General features: G+C 45.0%; 1 protein-coding gene across 8 annotated transcripts in view; it reads right to left on the bottom strand.

The window, feature by feature from the left end:
• Positions 1–18,367, bottom strand: part of camta1a (calmodulin binding transcription activator 1a) — a 284,247-nt gene that overhangs the window by 114,381 nt on the left and 151,499 nt on the right. For all 8 annotated transcript variants that reach the window (XM_035159560.2, XM_035159550.2, XM_035159548.2 and 5 more), the window contains one exon: positions 10,539–10,674. In XM_035159560.2, coding sequence (XP_035015451.1) covers positions 10,539–10,674 — 136 coding nt within the window. The remainder of the gene's footprint in view (positions 1–10,538; positions 10,675–18,367) is intronic.

Raw genomic sequence — 18,367 nt, forward strand, 5'->3', positions numbered from 1 at the left:
AGTGATGAACACCTCCTGTGTCCTCCCTTCATCCTCTTTCTCTCTCGCTCGCTCCTCTCCCTCCTCTGGGCTGTTATTGATCTGATCTCCTCCTCTCTCAACTGGAGCCATGATTCATGTTGTTCCGACCGGCCCTCACTCACCACACACAGACACAGCTCAGTCATGCCCTTCCCTATCTATCTGTCCATCTGTCTCTGCCTGCTCTCCCTCTCTCTGGCCTCAGGCTAGTCAACCTGCTGTCCACTACAGGGCCACCGTGGCCCGGTTTGCTCCTATGTGTGACATCATCATCATTATTATTATTATTAATAATATAATTTTTACTATCGTTATTTTTCCTGTAATTATTCTTAAGGTTTATTAAAATGTCATCCAACAGAGAGAGATAAAAGACAGAATTTTACAGATTTATGTTAAATGCACAATCTCAATTGTATATAAAGGGAAACATTAAGTTGAATTTAATTGGAGCTTTAAATCATATCTCAAAGTTTGTAGCTCTTTACTTACATAGTATAATAACACAGATTAAAATGCTATTTATTTTCCAACTAGAGAATCAAGAGATAGCTTTCATCAATTGTTTGTGAGTCGCCGCTATTTTTTACAATATATAATGTTTCCCTGCTTATTCAGGTTTCATCTCTCAAAGTGTCCCAGTCTGTTCAAATGCAGACTGTTCATTTTATTGAGAGGAAAAAAAACAACCCAAAGCTGGAGATAGGGAGAGAGAGAGAGAGAGAGAGAGAGAGAGAGGGAGGGAGAGAGACAGAGATGTGTATAGGACTCGCAGCAGCGGGAGCACATAAAAGCCCAGCTCCAGCCAAGGCCCCTGCTCCAATGTGTAGAAATTAATTGAGTGAAAAAAATCTGCTGTTTAAGGTTGAAGTGGGTTATGGGAGGCAGTGTAACAATTGTTTTCTGTTTGCCAGCGGCTATATATCGTTCATTCCGGCTTTCTCTCTCCTCTCCGCTCAGCCCTCGCCTCACCCTCCCCACCCTCCTTCCTCCCTCACCATCCATCCACCTTCTAAGCTTCTCATGCGCCCGCCTCTCCCTTTCATCAGTCTTTTATTTTCCACAGTCCGCAGTCTTTTTGATTCATTTTTATCTCCCCCATTTTCATCCATCACACAGGGAATTCTCTTTAGGTATCTTTAAATGTAATTTTCCAGCAATAACAGCCTCAATTTATGAAATTAGGTCTTACTATATCAGCACATGTGTAGTGTGTAAATTCACTCAAATACTGTATGCGGCATAGCTACACACTTATCCCCTGAGATTCCTTCAGTGAAACTAAACAAATTCACACAATTTGTGTGTGAGTGTATGTGTCGCTGCATCAGTCTACATATATGCATCATTATTTGGTGGCAGTGACATTAACAAGGGACCGGTGTCGACACACAATGCGGAACAAGCTAGGCTTCCCCTTGGGCTTCACCAAGTGACTCACTCTCTCCTTACATTTAGAAATCCACAGAGTGTGTGTTGCTGCCTTTCATTCCAACATGAGCAAAAATAAAACACATATCAAAACAACAACAACAAAATCAACATTGAAAATCAACAGAAATTGAAGAAACGAGGGAAGGACAGATGCATGCAGAGCTCAGGATACATCTATTCAGATTACTGAGAGAAGAACAAGGTTAACACTGATGTATCAGGCAGGAATGGAAAGAGAAAAACGTCAAAAGCAATACAAACGCGAGAGGAGATGATGGGAAGAGGAGAAACACAAGGCAGGAAGACACAAAGTTATGACTAACAAAACAAGACAAGACCATTTGTGCATCAGTTTTTCCTCTGTTGCCCAAAGCAGAGGGGTTAAACCTGTTTCCTGAGTTAAACTCCTCTTTAGCATCCTTTCATGTGAAATACGAAACCTTTCAATATCACTCTGAGGAAAGCACGGTTGTTCACACTGTATAATTCTATACAAACACTCAGCCATTCTCTTTGAACTTTGCTGCTCCACTCATTACACCTCTTTGAAGAGTGAATGCTGAAGCATTGGAACATTTTGATTTTGTAGTTATTAAATGTAACACAGCAGCAAATTACATCTAAACCTCTGTGTTGCTGGTTAATAATACATAGACCATGTGCAGCATCCAGCAGAATAAATAACCAAGCAAAAGGCAAAGATAAAGGTAGCCGATAAGTAAGACGCTTGAGTATAACAAATTCATCTCACAGCAAATGTCAATACACAAATATTTTTTTTGCAGATGAGGCATAAAAAAAGCTCTTGTGGAATTTGTGGGGTGAGCTCTACTGCCTTTCTGAATAAAGAAGAAGATAACGTCGCAGGATGATTCCCACTCAAAGCCTTTGCCCCTCTGTGTGTGGTACTATCCTAAACACCAGTGCTGCGCTCCCTATCTGAAGGATATTAGAAGAACCAAGTGTTCCAGAGCCAGCAGGGGAAAGAGGAGATCTGAAGAAGGCTGATGCTCTTGACATAGGGGTTTTCCTTCACCACAGGAATGGCCTCATAGTAACAGAGACCACTGGACTAAGCAGCTTTTTTTCAAAGGGAAGAGGCTGGAGGTAAGAAAGAGAGCGAGAGGAAAGGGAACAAGATAAAGAACGAAGGGGAGAAAGGAGAGCTCGCACATTCAGAAAAAGGCATATCCCGGAGAGATATCCAAAACATTTCAGACAGTCAATATAATGCATTTTACAGGTTTTCAGGGAGAAAAATCCACTCTTTGATTCTACTCAAACCTCAGCCAACCCTGGGGTTTTGGCCTGTAGACAGATATGCCCCAGAAATGCGTGAAGCAGTCAAAAGTGGTTTTACATCATTAAACAGAAATTTTGCAAAGGACTTGCACTCTGACATGAGGGAGGTGGGAGTGATGCTGCAACGTCCTGCTTTCCTCTGAACTCCTACCTTAAAACTACAAGTGATTCAACTGAACTCAGCACTGGTTTCGAGGTCAGCACCAGAGTGGCTCTTTCACCAGATAACACATTGTACCACTTGGCCGTGGTGTTTTCCAGGCAATGTGGATCTCTGAAGACTTTTTTCTGGCCTGAATATGAGAAATGGTAGAAAGCACAAGCCTCGGTAAAAGTTGCTCATTAACATAAAAGCCCGGGCCCTGTGTTGCCCAGGGATCTGTGTTTCGCTCACGAGACCAAACAAAAGGAGAATTCACACACTCAGAGCAAACCACAGAGTCATCCGAAGCCTGCTCGCTGCCTGCAGTGCTCTGTTTTCCACACCCTCTCTGCAAACCTTTTTTTGCCCCTGCTTTGCATATCTGCATATCTACTGCTCCCAGGGGGGTTACATATATCAAAAACTGGCTAACTCAGTTGATTCGGTGGACCAGCAATATTAATAAGGATAATGAGCGACATGCGAAGAACTAGGAAGCTTCAGTCTCAAAAGAGGTTTTTCTGCCAAGTGTCCCCAAAGCAACAGTCATATGGATTCAAGTCATTTCCACTTCCTCATTTCACTGTGTTCCATTATTCTATTGAATTAGTTTTTACCACAAGAGAAATGAAGACGGTGTGTGTAGCTGCCGGACAATTTCTCTCCGTTCTTTTCACCGGGCCAGGGAGGGAAGTTGGAAGCTGTATAGTCGGGAGCCCCGATAAAAAACCCAGTCTATTAATGGGCTTTATCCATTTATAGAACTCAAAATCCGAAAGTTTTGCAACAAATTAAAATGTTTCTCAGTCTTTAGTTTTTTTTCTTGGGGACAATTTGCTTTCCACTTCCCAGCAAAATAGGGGGAACCCCTGTGGAGTTCCCTCAGCATGACAACGCTGCAACAAGTGGTAAATTAAATTACAGAAGCTGTCGATAATGCTCAGCTTTTTGACGGGCTCCTTATACATTCAACCCCAATACAGCGACCTTTCCAAAATTAGGGGGGCCTCAAATCTGGCTGTTGGATTGAAATGGTGATAGCGGGGTCAGCATGAAAGGCAGATTGAGTGCTTAACGGCTGCGGAGTGATTTGGCAATTCTAAGACCTAAGAGAGGAAAACTAATTACTGTGGGCTTAAAGGAAAACCATGGGTAAAGTGGATGCTCCCAATGCTGGGGGTAAGGCGTTCATGTGGGAAGGCTTTGGTTTGGTTGCTAATAACAAGATAACAACCCCCATTAAGTCATTATGCTGGGGAGAGGATCACTGCTTTAATCTACTGTGCTGGATTAAAAAAAGAAGAAAAAAAAACGCACAATTACTAAAATGGATACCCAGTTACAACACCTGTACCTATTGTGAAAGGCAAGATCTAAAGCTAAATGCTACTAACGCCCGAGTAGTAATTTCATTTGTGTCCAGCGTGACGTCTATATTATTGCACCATGAAGCGTTTTACATTTTTTGCTGCAAGGTTTATGTTTAGCTTACATTAATATTTCACTAGCCTGACTAAATGAGAGGACCCTGCCTTGTACCTGCCGTGCCCACGTAACCACTCCACGACTATTACTCCACGTGAGAGCGGAAGGTTAGGAGTTATAACCATGGTAACCATTCTTTAAAATATAACACACATTGGTCTTAACTCCTCCACAATCAGGTAATTCAAAAAAGAGGAGCTAGCTGTGTGAGCTCCAAGGCAAAGAGAGAAAAAAAAAAGAAGCTGAATAACAAAGCAGGCTCCGGGAGAAGAGAGAAGACAATGGAAACAGTAATCGATTTACTGTCTTTACAGACAAGGCAACTGACTGTTGTCTAACAGACAGCCTATAAGTTGGAAATAAAAATGGAAAAATACAAACTTTTTTGCCTTCGGGCATTGCCTGTATCAGTAATCTGATCTTAATTTCACAGTTGACTTGGGGCAGGAGCAGGAGGGAAAGCATGCATGGTGTCACCTCCTCTCAGAAACAGGGGTTTGTTTAGTGCCCTCTCACATCTGGCCTCGCAATCTGGTGATATCAGCCACTGCATCTATAAATCAGTTATACCACTGCAACTGAAAACACACAGCAACACAAAGAAACCCCATTTCACAGATATGCAGCTAGTTGACTTACCAATGCTACCCATCCCGGTGGCTATGGAATTGGGAAATGTTATTTCTTTCCCCACCGATTTGAGCTATGACACAAAAAGGTACAAGCATAAAGCTGTGCCTGATGGGAGTCACTCGAAATGGGATAGAAATTTGCTTGGATGGACGAAAAAAACCCGTCAATATTTACTGCAAAAGTAAAGGCTAGACAAGGAGTTAAATGTTGAAGGTCATGTGATATTGAAAGCCAATGCAGTGTAGCATCCAGCGCGCATCCACTAGCATCCACTCCATTACAACATTAGCAACTAATGTTTTGACATTTGTCTTCATTATTATCAATGAACAGAGGCGATTGAGCCACCAGCATGCTCCATTACCCTCCTTCATTGCACAGTTGCACAGTTGAAATCACACATTAGGGTGGATCCAACATGAAATGACAAGTTACGGCGGCTAAGGATGCACCAGCTGATTATTTAGGTAGTGGAGGGTTAGAGAGTTGGGTGAAGGGATGGCGGGGTGGAGCTGAGGCAGGCATGGGAGTTAGGGAATTGCTAGAGAACTGTATTGGCATTAAAGTCTGGGAAGCGCGGGGGCACAGAGCAGCACAGCACACCTTAAGAAGAGAAGCTCATTTCAATCGGTATAATTAGCCTGTGGTAATGAAATAAGTCAGAGGCACTGCCACCTTCACTTAAGAGAAAATCGATCTGCGTTTGAGGGAGTTTATTAAAGCTTAGGGATAATGGGGTGATAGGATAGAAGGGGCGGAGGAGTGGAAGAGATGGGGGGGGTTGAGCCCGGCATCAACAGTTAATCAGGTAAGAAGAGGTTGGTAGCATTGGGGCAGAAGCTTGACAAGGAGTGGAACGGAGATCAGTCGGAGTTTGTCAAAGCAGATGTGATTGAGGTCTCTGCTATTTCACAGCGGGAAGCCAGGGGATGCTCAAGCTATGCACACAATGAGACTTACAGCTTTAATTAAGATGACATCACTCTGTGGGGGAACAAAGCCAATCAAAACCTGGTGTAACCGAGGATCCTGATTAATGGACAAGCCAAGTGACATCCTCATTAGGGCGCTTGTTAGGTTCCCTGTGCAGGTTTGGTCATGGGTAGGAGCTGGTGAACAATTTGAGCTCGGTAAGAGCAGGTTATGGTGAGATAATCACTGACGGACAACTGTCCTCAAGTGCCCCAAATGCATGCTGGTTGCTGGTGGTGCTGCTTGCTCATTTATCCAGCCGTCTGGCCAACTCACCTGGAGTGATGGGGGAGACGTCAGGAAGGCAGGCTGCTATTTCACGGCCTGTTAAGCGCTAATGCCGCAACATGCCCCGCGCTCCAATTTTAGGGAACAGGGAGCATTACCGCCCAACTCAAGGTTCTGTCCGTCTGGACTGTGGACTTGGAGTAGGGGGGTGGAGTAGAGTAGAACAATGAAAGATCTAGTAAAGGAATTAAAAGGCTGAGAAATGAAAGACACAGAGGGAGGAGGAGAGAAAGACATACATAGAGAGAGAGAGAGTAGAGCTCTGTTTTACACGGGCTGCTGAGCCAGCACTGCGGAGCAGACAGGACACCAGCAGCACACGCTGACATCTACTACTGCCACGCAAGGCTGCCTCTCCCAGGCCCCAGAAGGCCTCTCACTCCCGGACTCCCAGCCACCCCCTCGCCCGAGCCACTGAACATCACTAGCCTGAAACACCCACAACATTTGTCCTCTCTGTGCACTAAACCTGGCCCATGTAATAACCACAGAACCTCTATTAAGCCCTGGATGGCTGGGGAATCAGAGCAGCAACAGCACTGCATGAGTGATGTAAAGAATAGCCTGTAAAAAAAAAAGAAAGGTTAAGCTCAAGTTATGTCAACTCTTTGTGCACTGCCTCGTGAAGGTACCATATAAATTATGTATTGAAATGGATCTTTACTTTCTGCTTCCAAATAGAGTGGTAAGTGGAAAATATCGCTGGTCTCCTCTCCTGTAGGCTCCTACTTTCACTGAACAGGGGGCACAGGTCAAGTCATTTGTATGTGCTTACAGTAAGCATGAGTGTGCATGATGGGTCAAGGATCCCATCATAGGTTGGTTACAGCAGTGATGGATCGCCTCTCGCTGTCAGTCCCGAGGAGTGAGGTGTTTAAAGGACATGGCTCAGGTCTTCCAAGGCTGCGAGATGTGAATGTGTACACAGACACAAAAACACACAACACCGTCTGCAGTGGTGGACGGAAACAGTAATTTAGACTGGGACTTTGACTCCATCCCAGGTCACCGGAGATGGGTCAATAAAAAGGTTTTTTTGGATGTTATTACTGGAGAAAGAGGTCATAGTAGAAAATCTAATCTAAGTTATATTTCTATCATGTCAGTAAGTTAATACAACATTAGTTGAGGGGCAGTTTCCTGTGTGTGCTCTGTTTCACGTGACTGCAGGCTGTACTTTCTTTTACTTTTCCGACCACTCATGAGCAATGAATAATTATTATTATCGATGACAATTATCCAAGGCAGAATCAATGCAGAAAGTAATGGCTGGCAGTAGTAGTGCTGCAGTAGCAGTAAGACACACACACACACAGTTCAGCAGGGTGCACATGCACAGGTAAGGTAAGCGCCTGATGCAAGAGGTCTGTCAACTCATTCCTTCTTGTTATATCATCGCTGGACAAGTGGACTGTTCACCGCAGCCTAAAACGACCCTCAGGCCACCGGGAAATGTCCTGGTGCTCCCAACAGGGCCGTCCGCTACCGCCAGTCTCCACAACGTGATTCAGCACAGGAACTGTGTGCACAGTGTTACTATGTACAGTTTGTGCAAAAGCAGTTATAGTCCAAGTCCTATGAGCTCCCATGTGGCTTTGCAGTCCTACATCAGTCTCTGCCCGTGTTCTCTCTATCCACTCACCTTCACATCTTGCACTGGCTCTGCAGCTCACAAAGCAATTAGCTCTGGTATAGTAGACCGGTTACAACATATAGGAGCAGAGTCAAAATTACAGGAGGGAGAGTTACACTTTCTTCGCAGTAACTGCCGGCAGCTCAGTGAACAGCCAGCAGTCTTTATGTGTGTGTACGAGATGTGATGATTTTGCTTTAGTGCACTCTTTATCTTATGTTGTTGCATACTGCTCACTGCACATCACAGGTTTAATGATTCGGCAACTGTACTCTATCTGACCCTCTGCGCATTGAAAGTAATGGGCATAAAATACAGTAATAGTAGGCAGCAGATTACTTAGTGTTCAACTGTCGACTGGAATGTAAAGAAACGTAAAGACTCAGGGGCAATATACTAAAGAAATCTGCCTGCATTGCCTCAGCTCCACTCCGGCTGCTGCCTCCACGGTGCAGCAGTGCATCATATAACGCACGTCAATTGACGATACCACCACGAGTCAGACATGCTGTGGTTACGTGCGTCAAACCACCAGACAGAATAAAAAGCACAACATGAGGCATTTAGAGGGAAACTGCAATTAAAAAAATCAAAGCTGAATTTGGCCGTTGCTCCTTTAAAATGAATCAGTGAGAACAGTTGTTTATAGGCAGCATTGCTAACTTGGATCCTTTCTTGGTAGAATTAAATTAGCAACTTTTTTCATGACTTCGTGTTTTACAAGCGAAGGAAATGCACCATTATAGAACAAGAGCCTGTCTCGAGATACAGCAGTTGTAATTTTGCCAAATGAGGGAGTGACTGCTTTTCTGGAGCATTGACCAGCACTGATAGGAAAATAGGACAGTGGCCTACAGTATTCTGTAGGGGGGGGGCTTGCTTCTGTGAATATGCTCCTCAATGAAAAACATCAGAAACAAAGTAGACTTTTCAACTGGCACCTGCTGCCATTTTCTAGTAAACAATCTGCTTAAGATGTATTTTTATTCATATTTTAATACATGCTTTAGGACTGGATTTGGAGGAACAGCTGGCTCTTGCTATAAATATTACTAGACATGTTTACTGTAAAAGAGCCAGCTTATACCGCTGCCATATCATAGCACAATGTCCCAGGCTGTTTTCTTGAAGGGATATGTGTCATAGGAGTGGAATCTGAGTAGCGCAGAATCTGGTCAAACACATGGAGACCAACACAGCTTGAATGAGAGAATTAAAAAGACTTGTCTGTAAATGTAAACTCACACAAGAAGCAGGTGACATATGACCCAATTCTGCTGTTGGAATAAAAACTAAATACGTTGAATGTTTTCAATTGATTCTGTTGGAAATTTAAGTAATAAAAGGTAGTCTAACCCGAACTTTTATATAAGAGACCACATCAATGCACCTTGATGCTGGTTGCCACCCGTCAATAAACCCAACAAAGAAGGAGGTTAGAGTTGCTGTCTGATCTCTGTCTCTAAAAGGTTTCAAGTATTCTGTGGGGTTTGACACAATCAGAGCTTAAACATAACTGTATTCACATGTTAGTATAAAACAGTATTACTGACTAAACCGCCTGTAAAACTGGGACTGTCAGAAACTGGGAAAAAATATGAAACAGTCCAACAAGGTGGATGTGCCTATTCCCAACAGGTTATCAGACCACTGCAGGACCAGAGATGACACTGAGCTGGCTCGGCGAGGGAGGAGGCCATTTTCGTGAAGTGACAAATATCTGGAGGAGTACAAACAGAGAGCAGAGCTCCTGTTGGGAGAATGCCTGAGCTTTGTCTTTGTCACGCTGTGTGACACCGGCTCACAGCACCACTCCCTGAGGTGTGTGGTTAGGTTATGTATACATGTGCACGGATTGAGCACATGCCTGTGTGTGTGTGTGTGTGTGTGTGTGTGTGTGTGTGTGTGTGTGTGTGTGTGTGTGTGTGTGTGTGTGTGTGTGTGTGTGTGTCTGTGTGTCTGTGTGTCTGTGTGTGTGTGTGAGACAGAAATCTCCCACACTCACATCTCTAAGTCTTCTATCTGAGCTCCTGTGCTTCTGGAATCAGTGCTTGTGGCTGAACATGTGAAAAAGACCAAAATCCAAACTTCAGTACCTTTTGAAAGAAGGGGGAGTGAAGGAGTCTGGGGATGAGACTTGCCTATTCTCATATATGGGACTGCTGATAAATCAGCCGAGGAGCTAGCACCTCAGGTTGAGCAGGATTGAGCCTGGGTAAGCCAAGGACAGAAACAACCGGGGCTTTTATGGCTGTGGCTGGTATGGGGAGCGACTTGGAGTGAGGTGAGGGAACGCTAGCTCCACAGCACTGCTTTGAGCCAGCAAGATTAATGTAGGCTCTCTGGAGCAAAGGCAACATCCAGAGCCTTAATAAGGTACAAACAATCGGTTCCACTCCACTGGCTTCCCAGGGAAAACTATTGTTGTGCCGCATTGTTTCTTGGTGAGGCTCCTTGGAGACGCGGGACGACTGCAGCATGTGACTGTCTCCATTACAGCCAGGGGAGAGCTCACTGTAAACCCATGTTTGTCTGTGCCAGAGTGAAGGTTGGCTCTCGTCCCGCCCCACACCCGCCCCCACCCTGCCTCCTTCCCCTCGAAATCCAAACTCTTGTCAGCCCACTCACCTCAACTCCCTGCACTTTCAACTTCATGTGATCCTCCCGTGTGGTCTTCCCGTCTTTCCTCTTCTTCCAGCAGTAGCCATCCTTCCTGTACTTCACCTTCTTCCTATTGTACAGTATCATCGACCCATTCTGCGGCCTGGATCCGTGGAGACAGGACCGAGAGAGAGAGAGAGAGGGAGGGAGAGCAAACGACAGAAAGATGAGATGAGATGAGAAGAATTTTTAGGCAAAGCTACAGCACAGCTCTGGGACTCATTTTAGAGATGTACAAAGAGGCCCAACACGAGTCTGCGTCGGGCAGAAAATGCACCAGTGACTTAGATGACAAGGCTTCTTTATGGTGTTTTTTAGTATTGGTAGGCAGACTTTGACAATGAACAAAGCAGCCTTCAGCACACATTTTCTCCCAATGAGAAGTGTGTGTGCTGCAAGCAGCTTAAGTGACACTCCTTCTCACGGAGTAAATTACATGAAGGCCAGTGTGTAAGGCAAGCAGAGTGTGTGTGTGTGTGTGTGTGTGTGGGGCCCTTCATTCCTTGTCTCTCATTCATCCAACTTAAATGAGTAGTGGTGTTGGAAGTCCCTGGGGGGGGGGAGAGAAGATCCTCCCTCACACTCCATTCATAATTCATTCTCCCTCCACCAGACCACAGCCTGTAGGCTCATAATGATATAATGTAACTATTTGATGATAATCTGCCTTTCCACTTCGATTTGTAACAGAGGCATTTGGCGCTCAGTGTTAAACATTAACAGAAAGTGTTGCATAAAACATTTATGACTTACTCAACAATTAGCGAGCCGTTGAACATGGCTTTGTGTATTGTGGTGTGGCTGTGTGTTGTGAGTATACATTAGTTTTCACGTACTCTCTCTCTCTCACACACACACTCACACTCACAAACACACAAACACTTGTTAGAACTATGCATTGACTTTATTCATTGTGGACAGCCTGACCAAAAGCTAATCCCTAACCTGAGCCATGACCAATTCAGGCCTAACTCTGACCTCAACCAAACCACCATTCACTTCTTACCTCTAACCTTAACCAGGACCAAAATCTTACACAAATAAAAAGGTAACGAAAATGAGCGCACACACAAACACACAAACACAAACACACACACACACACACACACACACACACACACACACACACACACACACACACACACACACACACACACACGGCTCCGTACATGACGCTGTTTCAAGTCGAATTTGAATATCGGGGCTAACGGACACTCGGATGACACCACAGGAGCAGTATGGAGGCATCTCATGTATTTTTTCTATTGTTTTTTTTAGTTTTTAAGAAGTGGTCACCAGTTACTTCAATTGTATTGAAGTACAAACACTTCACCGCCCCCTCCATCAGCATAGTGGTGAGTAGATAATGAGTGAATTTTCATTTTGGGGTGAACTATCCCCTTTAACCTGAGCTTTTTTTCACCTTGAAACTAAATGGTTTATCATATGGGGACTTGCTTTTTTGAAGATAAGGAAGAAGATACGTTTTTATAATGTGTCAGTCAATGTAGGTCCCTGCAACATGAGCAATACCTACACTACACACAAAAACATGCATTCATGCACGCACACACACACACAGCTGCTGGGATCTGGAGCTCTCCCAAATGAAAACAGGTTTGCCTCAGTTTTTGGTGCCTCACATTGAACGAGTGGAAAGCCACCTGCCCAAGCTGTTGAGGAGGCCTTGTAACCGTTGAGGGCGGCTTAACCATCCAGTCAGCTGGTGAACCTTGTTAGGCTTGTGCTCACTGCTCACATGCACACATGCACAACAAACACAATGACACAAATGTGCAAAATCACAGACAGAAAACAATAGAAGAGCTCTAATCAAAACAAAGAACAAAAGCCAAGTTGATTTGTGTTTTCCGCACCAAATATCCAAATTTAAAAATTAAAAACAATTGTTGTTTTTGCATTGTTTTCTTGTTAATTTTTTTTTCACACGGTTTATTTATAATGCTGCATGCATTTTGCAGGGCTGCCTTTGGGGGCCAGGGCGCGTGTTTATCTTGGTATCACTCATCAATCATTTTCCCAGCCGGATCTCAGGGGCCAGTGGAGAGGGAGGAGAAAGGGGGGGAGGTGGGGTCCCTGCAGTCCCCCCTCTGTGGCCCTTGACAGCACCTTCTAATGGGAGACGCCACTCAGACGCTGACGTGCTCACTCTTTGCAGATCTCCCTTCGTCCCTCTCCTCCTCCCTTCCTCTCTCCACCGCCCTCTCTTCTTGCCGTCAGTCAACTCAGGCTGTGCACCGGGGAATGTCATTGTCTCCTCCCTCGCTCCATCTCGTCTTCTCCTTTCTCTCCCCCTCTTGTTTCATCTGTCTCGGGATCCCTCACCTCCACTCGCCCGGACCTCCCTCCCTCCCTCCCTCCCTCTCCCTCTCTCTCTCTCTCTCTCTCTCTCTCTCTCTCTCTCTCTCTCTCTCTCTCTCTCTCTCTCTCTCCTGCTGTCTTCTCCTCACTCACTGCCCTCCGTTGTTCTGCACCCAGCATACGTTGCAGAAAACAACTCTTAAACAGACATTTTTATTGGTCAGTTTGAGAAGTGGAACCTCTCAATGGCTGTATGGAATATACACAGAGTATAAATTGTGCTCTGGTTTACAACATCTGTAATGTCAAACAGTGTGGAGGTGTGATCATAAAGAGCCGAATCACGAACTAAGAAGTTTTGCCGATTGCTGCAATCTTGATGTGTACTCGTACAGATTTGCATCCCTAATGTCATTTGAAGGACACTCGTTTGACGTGCCTGCATCAGCACTTGGTATCAATCAAACACCGGAATGGCCCTGTCCAGGAGTGTGATCCTATTATTTGTTTCGATATCATTCTGGGTTTTGTCCTTCAAAAAGATACAAGGAGTGTGTGCTTCTTAAAATGTAGCCCTGCGTGAGACAAAAAGATGGGCGCGGATGAGATAAGGCAGAAAATCAAATGACACAGGGCTATCTGATCTCCTCCAGAGCACTGGAAATTGGGGTGAGGCTTCGGTGTCAGAGGCTCCACGCCGTATTTATCGGCTTGGCGCAAAAACTTATTCGCTCAGCTATTTTTGAGTGACTGTTAGGTAGATGCTATTTTCAATTCAAGGCACTTTGGACCCAGAGGAGTGAGCCCAGACACCCTCTCTGGAGTAGGTCTGAGGCAGAGACCAGAGGAAGATGCCGGCTTAGGTAACCTACTGTGTCTCCTCTCCCTCCTGCTCTCTCTCTCTCTCTCTCTCTCTCTCTCTCTCTCTCTCTCTCTCTCTCTCTCTCTCTCTCTCTCTCTCTCTCTGTCTATTCCTCCCACTCATCTCCTACTACTGTATACTTAGGCGTTTCAATTAATCTTATCAGAATTATACATATTTATACATGAGGGGAAAAGCTAACTGCTCTGTTATCAGAGAAGCGTGACAGGAGGCCCTCTGTCTCAGATGCCCTAAATGTGGCATATTAATATGGAAATACAGGCTTCTGACAAAGTGCACACACATGCTTCACAGCCGCCTCGCTCCTCTTTGGAGTTTGCAGCGATAATAAGCTTTACCCTCAGGGTGGTGTTAGGCCTTGTCCAGTCCTTTAGGAATCATTCATTTACTCAGGTAATGGCATTCGCTCAATCAGATTTGTTCATTTGAAAAAGTCAGGGGAGGTGGGGGGGTTTATGAGGCTGGTGACGTGTTCAGCATGGGTAACAGAGCCAAAGCGGGGGAGCCCTGGCCGACAGACAGGCAAGCCACCACTCACAGGCTCAGCTTCCCTGTCTGAAGGCCTATGGGTGCTAATAGAGAAAGGTGGGACAAAAAGCAGACGTGATAGTGAGAAACAAATCTGAGTGAGTATTGCTGATTCTCCTGTTTCAAAAGAGATCAGTGGGGAGGATCCATCACTTCTAAAGCCCTAAAATGTTCGGAGGAAGCAGTGATTGAACTTGATTTACGAGGAACAAGAACTGGATTGTTTCAGAAGTATACCGAAGTTTTGGCAACCATTAGTGAAACAAAAAATTAAATACTCAATATATTACTTCAGGAATAAGCCATTACTGCATTACCACACACAAAACTATTCAACTATATCACTGTGCACTCAAGTGCAAGACGAGCATATAGTGGTTTAATTGGCATTCCAGCTTATAATGGTAAGGATTCTGTGTTAGTGGGCGTTTTCTTATCAAACTGGTGACAGAGAATGAAATACAGCATTTCAGTCTTGGGGAACCAGTGTAGCAGGAATCGACGGGCTCCAGTCCCCCCCTCACTTCCTATTCCCCATGATGCTCCGGGTTTGATTAATACCATACACGCTGTTTTTCTCCCCAGTGCAGCCAGGAGAGAGGAGATGAGAGAAAGAGGAAGAGGAGAGGAAGAGGAAGAGGAAGAGGAGAGGAGAGGAGAGGAGAGGAGAGGAGAGGAGAGGAGGGCCAGCGAGGCTTTGAAGATAGGAGGGGTGAGAAGGTTGGGGCCTGAAGTGGCTCGGGAGGGAGGCAACACCTGCTGTTCTCAATTACCCATCAGAGCCTTTAGCCATCACAGCCTTTACCCCTCTGTGTCAACAGCCCCACTCACACCTACTACTCATCCAAACACACACACACACACACAAGTACATTTTCTGTCACACACTGACCCTATTAAGTATAAATAAGAGGCACAAATTCGCCCCTGGGCCATCACACACATGTACAATACACACCGAGCTTCTAGAAGCCCTGTTGTTCCATCAAGGGATAACATTAATAGCAAGAATAGTGACAGAATATCAATAACGCACTGATGCCGGCCATTACTGGTTCTCTCAATCAAAGGTAAAACACAGGTCACATGTTTAAACACATGTGTGCGTGACCATACACCCACACCCACACACACACACACACACACACACACACACATACGTCTGGAGCTGTCGACGCTGAGCAGACGTGTTTTCTATGTGTGATGTAATTATACTTCAAGCAGCAGCGCTCTATTAGATGACACACCATGTTTGAGCTCGACGTGTGAGCAGAAAGGTGTTGCCTCCGTGTTGGGAGCGCCGTATCTGAACGCATCACGTGGAATTGATGACTCGCAGATAAGCCGCTCCCTTCAACCCTGCCAAAGAATGCATCAGGAAGTGGGGCGTTCGCTAAAACTACTTTAAATGTAAATCTGCCACGGCCTCAGGATTGAGATTCATCGTCTGCGCCGCTCTGAACCCCTCCAACTCCCCCCCGCTAATGTTCGTATGTCGAGACGCCGCAGGTCGCGCTCCTCTTTGACTGTCAATGAGGCCTCAGCGCTTGGTCACTGTGATGCCCAGAGTTATGTCGACGCTATAGTCCTGAGTGGCCACAGCCTTCAACCAGGAAGGCTTAATTAGACATGCTAATTACAGGAGTAAAGGGCATTGTGGTGGGTCAGCCAGCTGGAACTAGTTACGCAACATCTTTTAAATCATATCTCATCATCTCTCGGTATCCCTAACATATTAATACCTGAGCTGTCAGTGAAAGCTGAAATACCACGCTCATCTTTAAACAGTATTACCGATGATTGAGAGAGGAAACAGGCACAGTGGCTGAACTGAATTTGAAGTGAATCATGAAGTTAAGCATGCCAAACATGGCCTCATGTAGTGATCTCCAAGGCTGTGCAGATGGAGCCCAATGTTTGTTTAGCCAACATGTTCGACTGAATACAACAGTAATTATGAGAGGGTAGCGGGGCCCCTGGAGTTGTAATTCAGGATAGGGAGACAGATCGCGTGCCTCCCCTCTTTCCCTCTATCTCTACTACTGGTGATTGCCACAGAGCTCAGGCCCTGGCCCACTGCCTTCCAGCACAAAACAGATGTTCCCCCCCGCACTTATCTCAATGAAAAAATCACAGACAATTTACAAAGAATATAAATTACGGTTGTAGCTACACATTGGTGTCTCTGTCCCTATAAGACCTTGTAAAGAGGATAAGGGTGAATTGGTGTGAGCGGGTGGGTGGACTGTTGGGGGGGGGGCAACATGAGGCGGATGGAAGCAGTAGGGGAGGAGGGTGGCGTTGCTCTTATCTGGTCCGCAGCAGCCTGGCAGAATGAGAGGGAGGCTGGTGACTGGCGGTGATGCTGCGCTGATAGCACTAAGCCGGTTTCATGCACATTTCAGGGAGGCTGCCATCACTGCTCAGACTTAAAGCTCTCAGCCCCGGCCAGTGGATGAGGTTGGGACATTATTTACAAATAGCCATGTTATACATGGGTTCTACTGCTCCGTTCCCCGTGTCAACACACACACACACACAGCGGCGAGGGCTAATGTTCAGCTTTGATGTACAGCTTAGGTGACACGGAATTTGAATTTCACTGCTTGTAAGGTTTTGGCTGTCAAGACATTTCTTATTCATTTGAAATACACTCTGTACGTGTGTATTAGAGCGCATATAATATGTTTAACTGTGTTGAAATGTTGATGACTCTCAACTGCTCGCTCAGAAACCCCTCCACATCATATTTGTGGTGAATGCTATTTTCAGCCTGTAGTCAGTGTGCATATGTTTACTTGGAAGTAGAACTAGAGAGACGGTGATTCATACCTCACATCCTCTCCGCTAATCTTCACAAATCATCCGTAGTGTGTCTCAGTGCGTTGTAAATAAAGGCGCTATCAGAATGAAGCTCCTCTGTAGCCCACGTCCTGCTGACAACTACACGCTGTGTGCATCGTGCATGTGTAGACTTAAGTCTTGTAGCACTGCCTTATTATGACACTTTGTAAAGAAGATGCTTTTGTACATTCAATAATGCATGGGCAGCAGGGAATTGCATAGAGCCTTATTTTATGTCATGGGGTAGAACTGCTGTTTTAGCAGCTTACATTCTCCCATAGTAAGAAAATACTAATGCAATCAAATCTCAGTCTGACTAGACTGCAGCAACAACGGGTCAGGTTTTCATTATCAGTGACTACGAGCTTCTATTAAAACAAGCAGCAGAGAATCCAGCCACCAAGTTAATGATGTGGTCATGTATTTTCAAGCCCTTTTCAGAGCAGAGGACAAGAGGTGTTTTTCTTCTCTGTACTGGTTTCCTATTAATGCAATATTCAACAAGTAACATGGACTGTGTTATTGACAGTGTTTAGGATAAAAGTGTAAAATGCAATACGGGATCAATTCATTATAAAAAACTGGAGCACAGACTTTAAAATCATGAAGTCTTGAATCTGTTTGTACTTGTGCTGATTTGTACGGAATGAATATGAACTTCATTATCATAATTCATCAGGACAAAACACAAACTGTTTGTGTTGTACATAAAGATATTATATAAAAGTGGGACACTATTTTAGATAGAATAGGGCTGACAAGAGAACCTTGAAGTCCACCTAAAATGATGGCAGATGTCTCTGTAGACTTCAGGACAGAGACAGGATGGGACAAGGACAGACTCTCCTCTGCATCATGACTCATGGCGGACCGAGCTTATGGATCACCTGGACATGGCCCACCTTGTTTCTCCTCCGCCACCACAGTGCCACTGACCTCCTCCTATTGATCCCTCAGTGACAGAGCACAGCTAGGGCCAGCTATTGAACCACTTATGATTAATTCACAAATTCTGCCTTGTCCACAAAAAAGGTAAAAGAATGAAGCACAAGCAGTGGGGACGACTGAGAAGAGAGAGAAGGGTAAAGAAAACTACAAGTAGTCAGAAAAACTACACTCTTTTAAGTAAGACAAAGGGAAAGAGTTAGAAGTGCAGTGCTACAAGCTGACCAAGCTATAAAACAACATCTCAAAGTCCCTTCTGTCACAAAAGAACGTC

The sequence above is a fragment of the Hippoglossus stenolepis genome, chromosome 6 (genome assembly GCF_022539355.2).
Source record: "Hippoglossus stenolepis isolate QCI-W04-F060 chromosome 6, HSTE1.2, whole genome shotgun sequence".
Classification (NCBI taxonomy): domain Eukaryota; kingdom Metazoa; phylum Chordata; class Actinopteri; order Pleuronectiformes; family Pleuronectidae; genus Hippoglossus; species Hippoglossus stenolepis.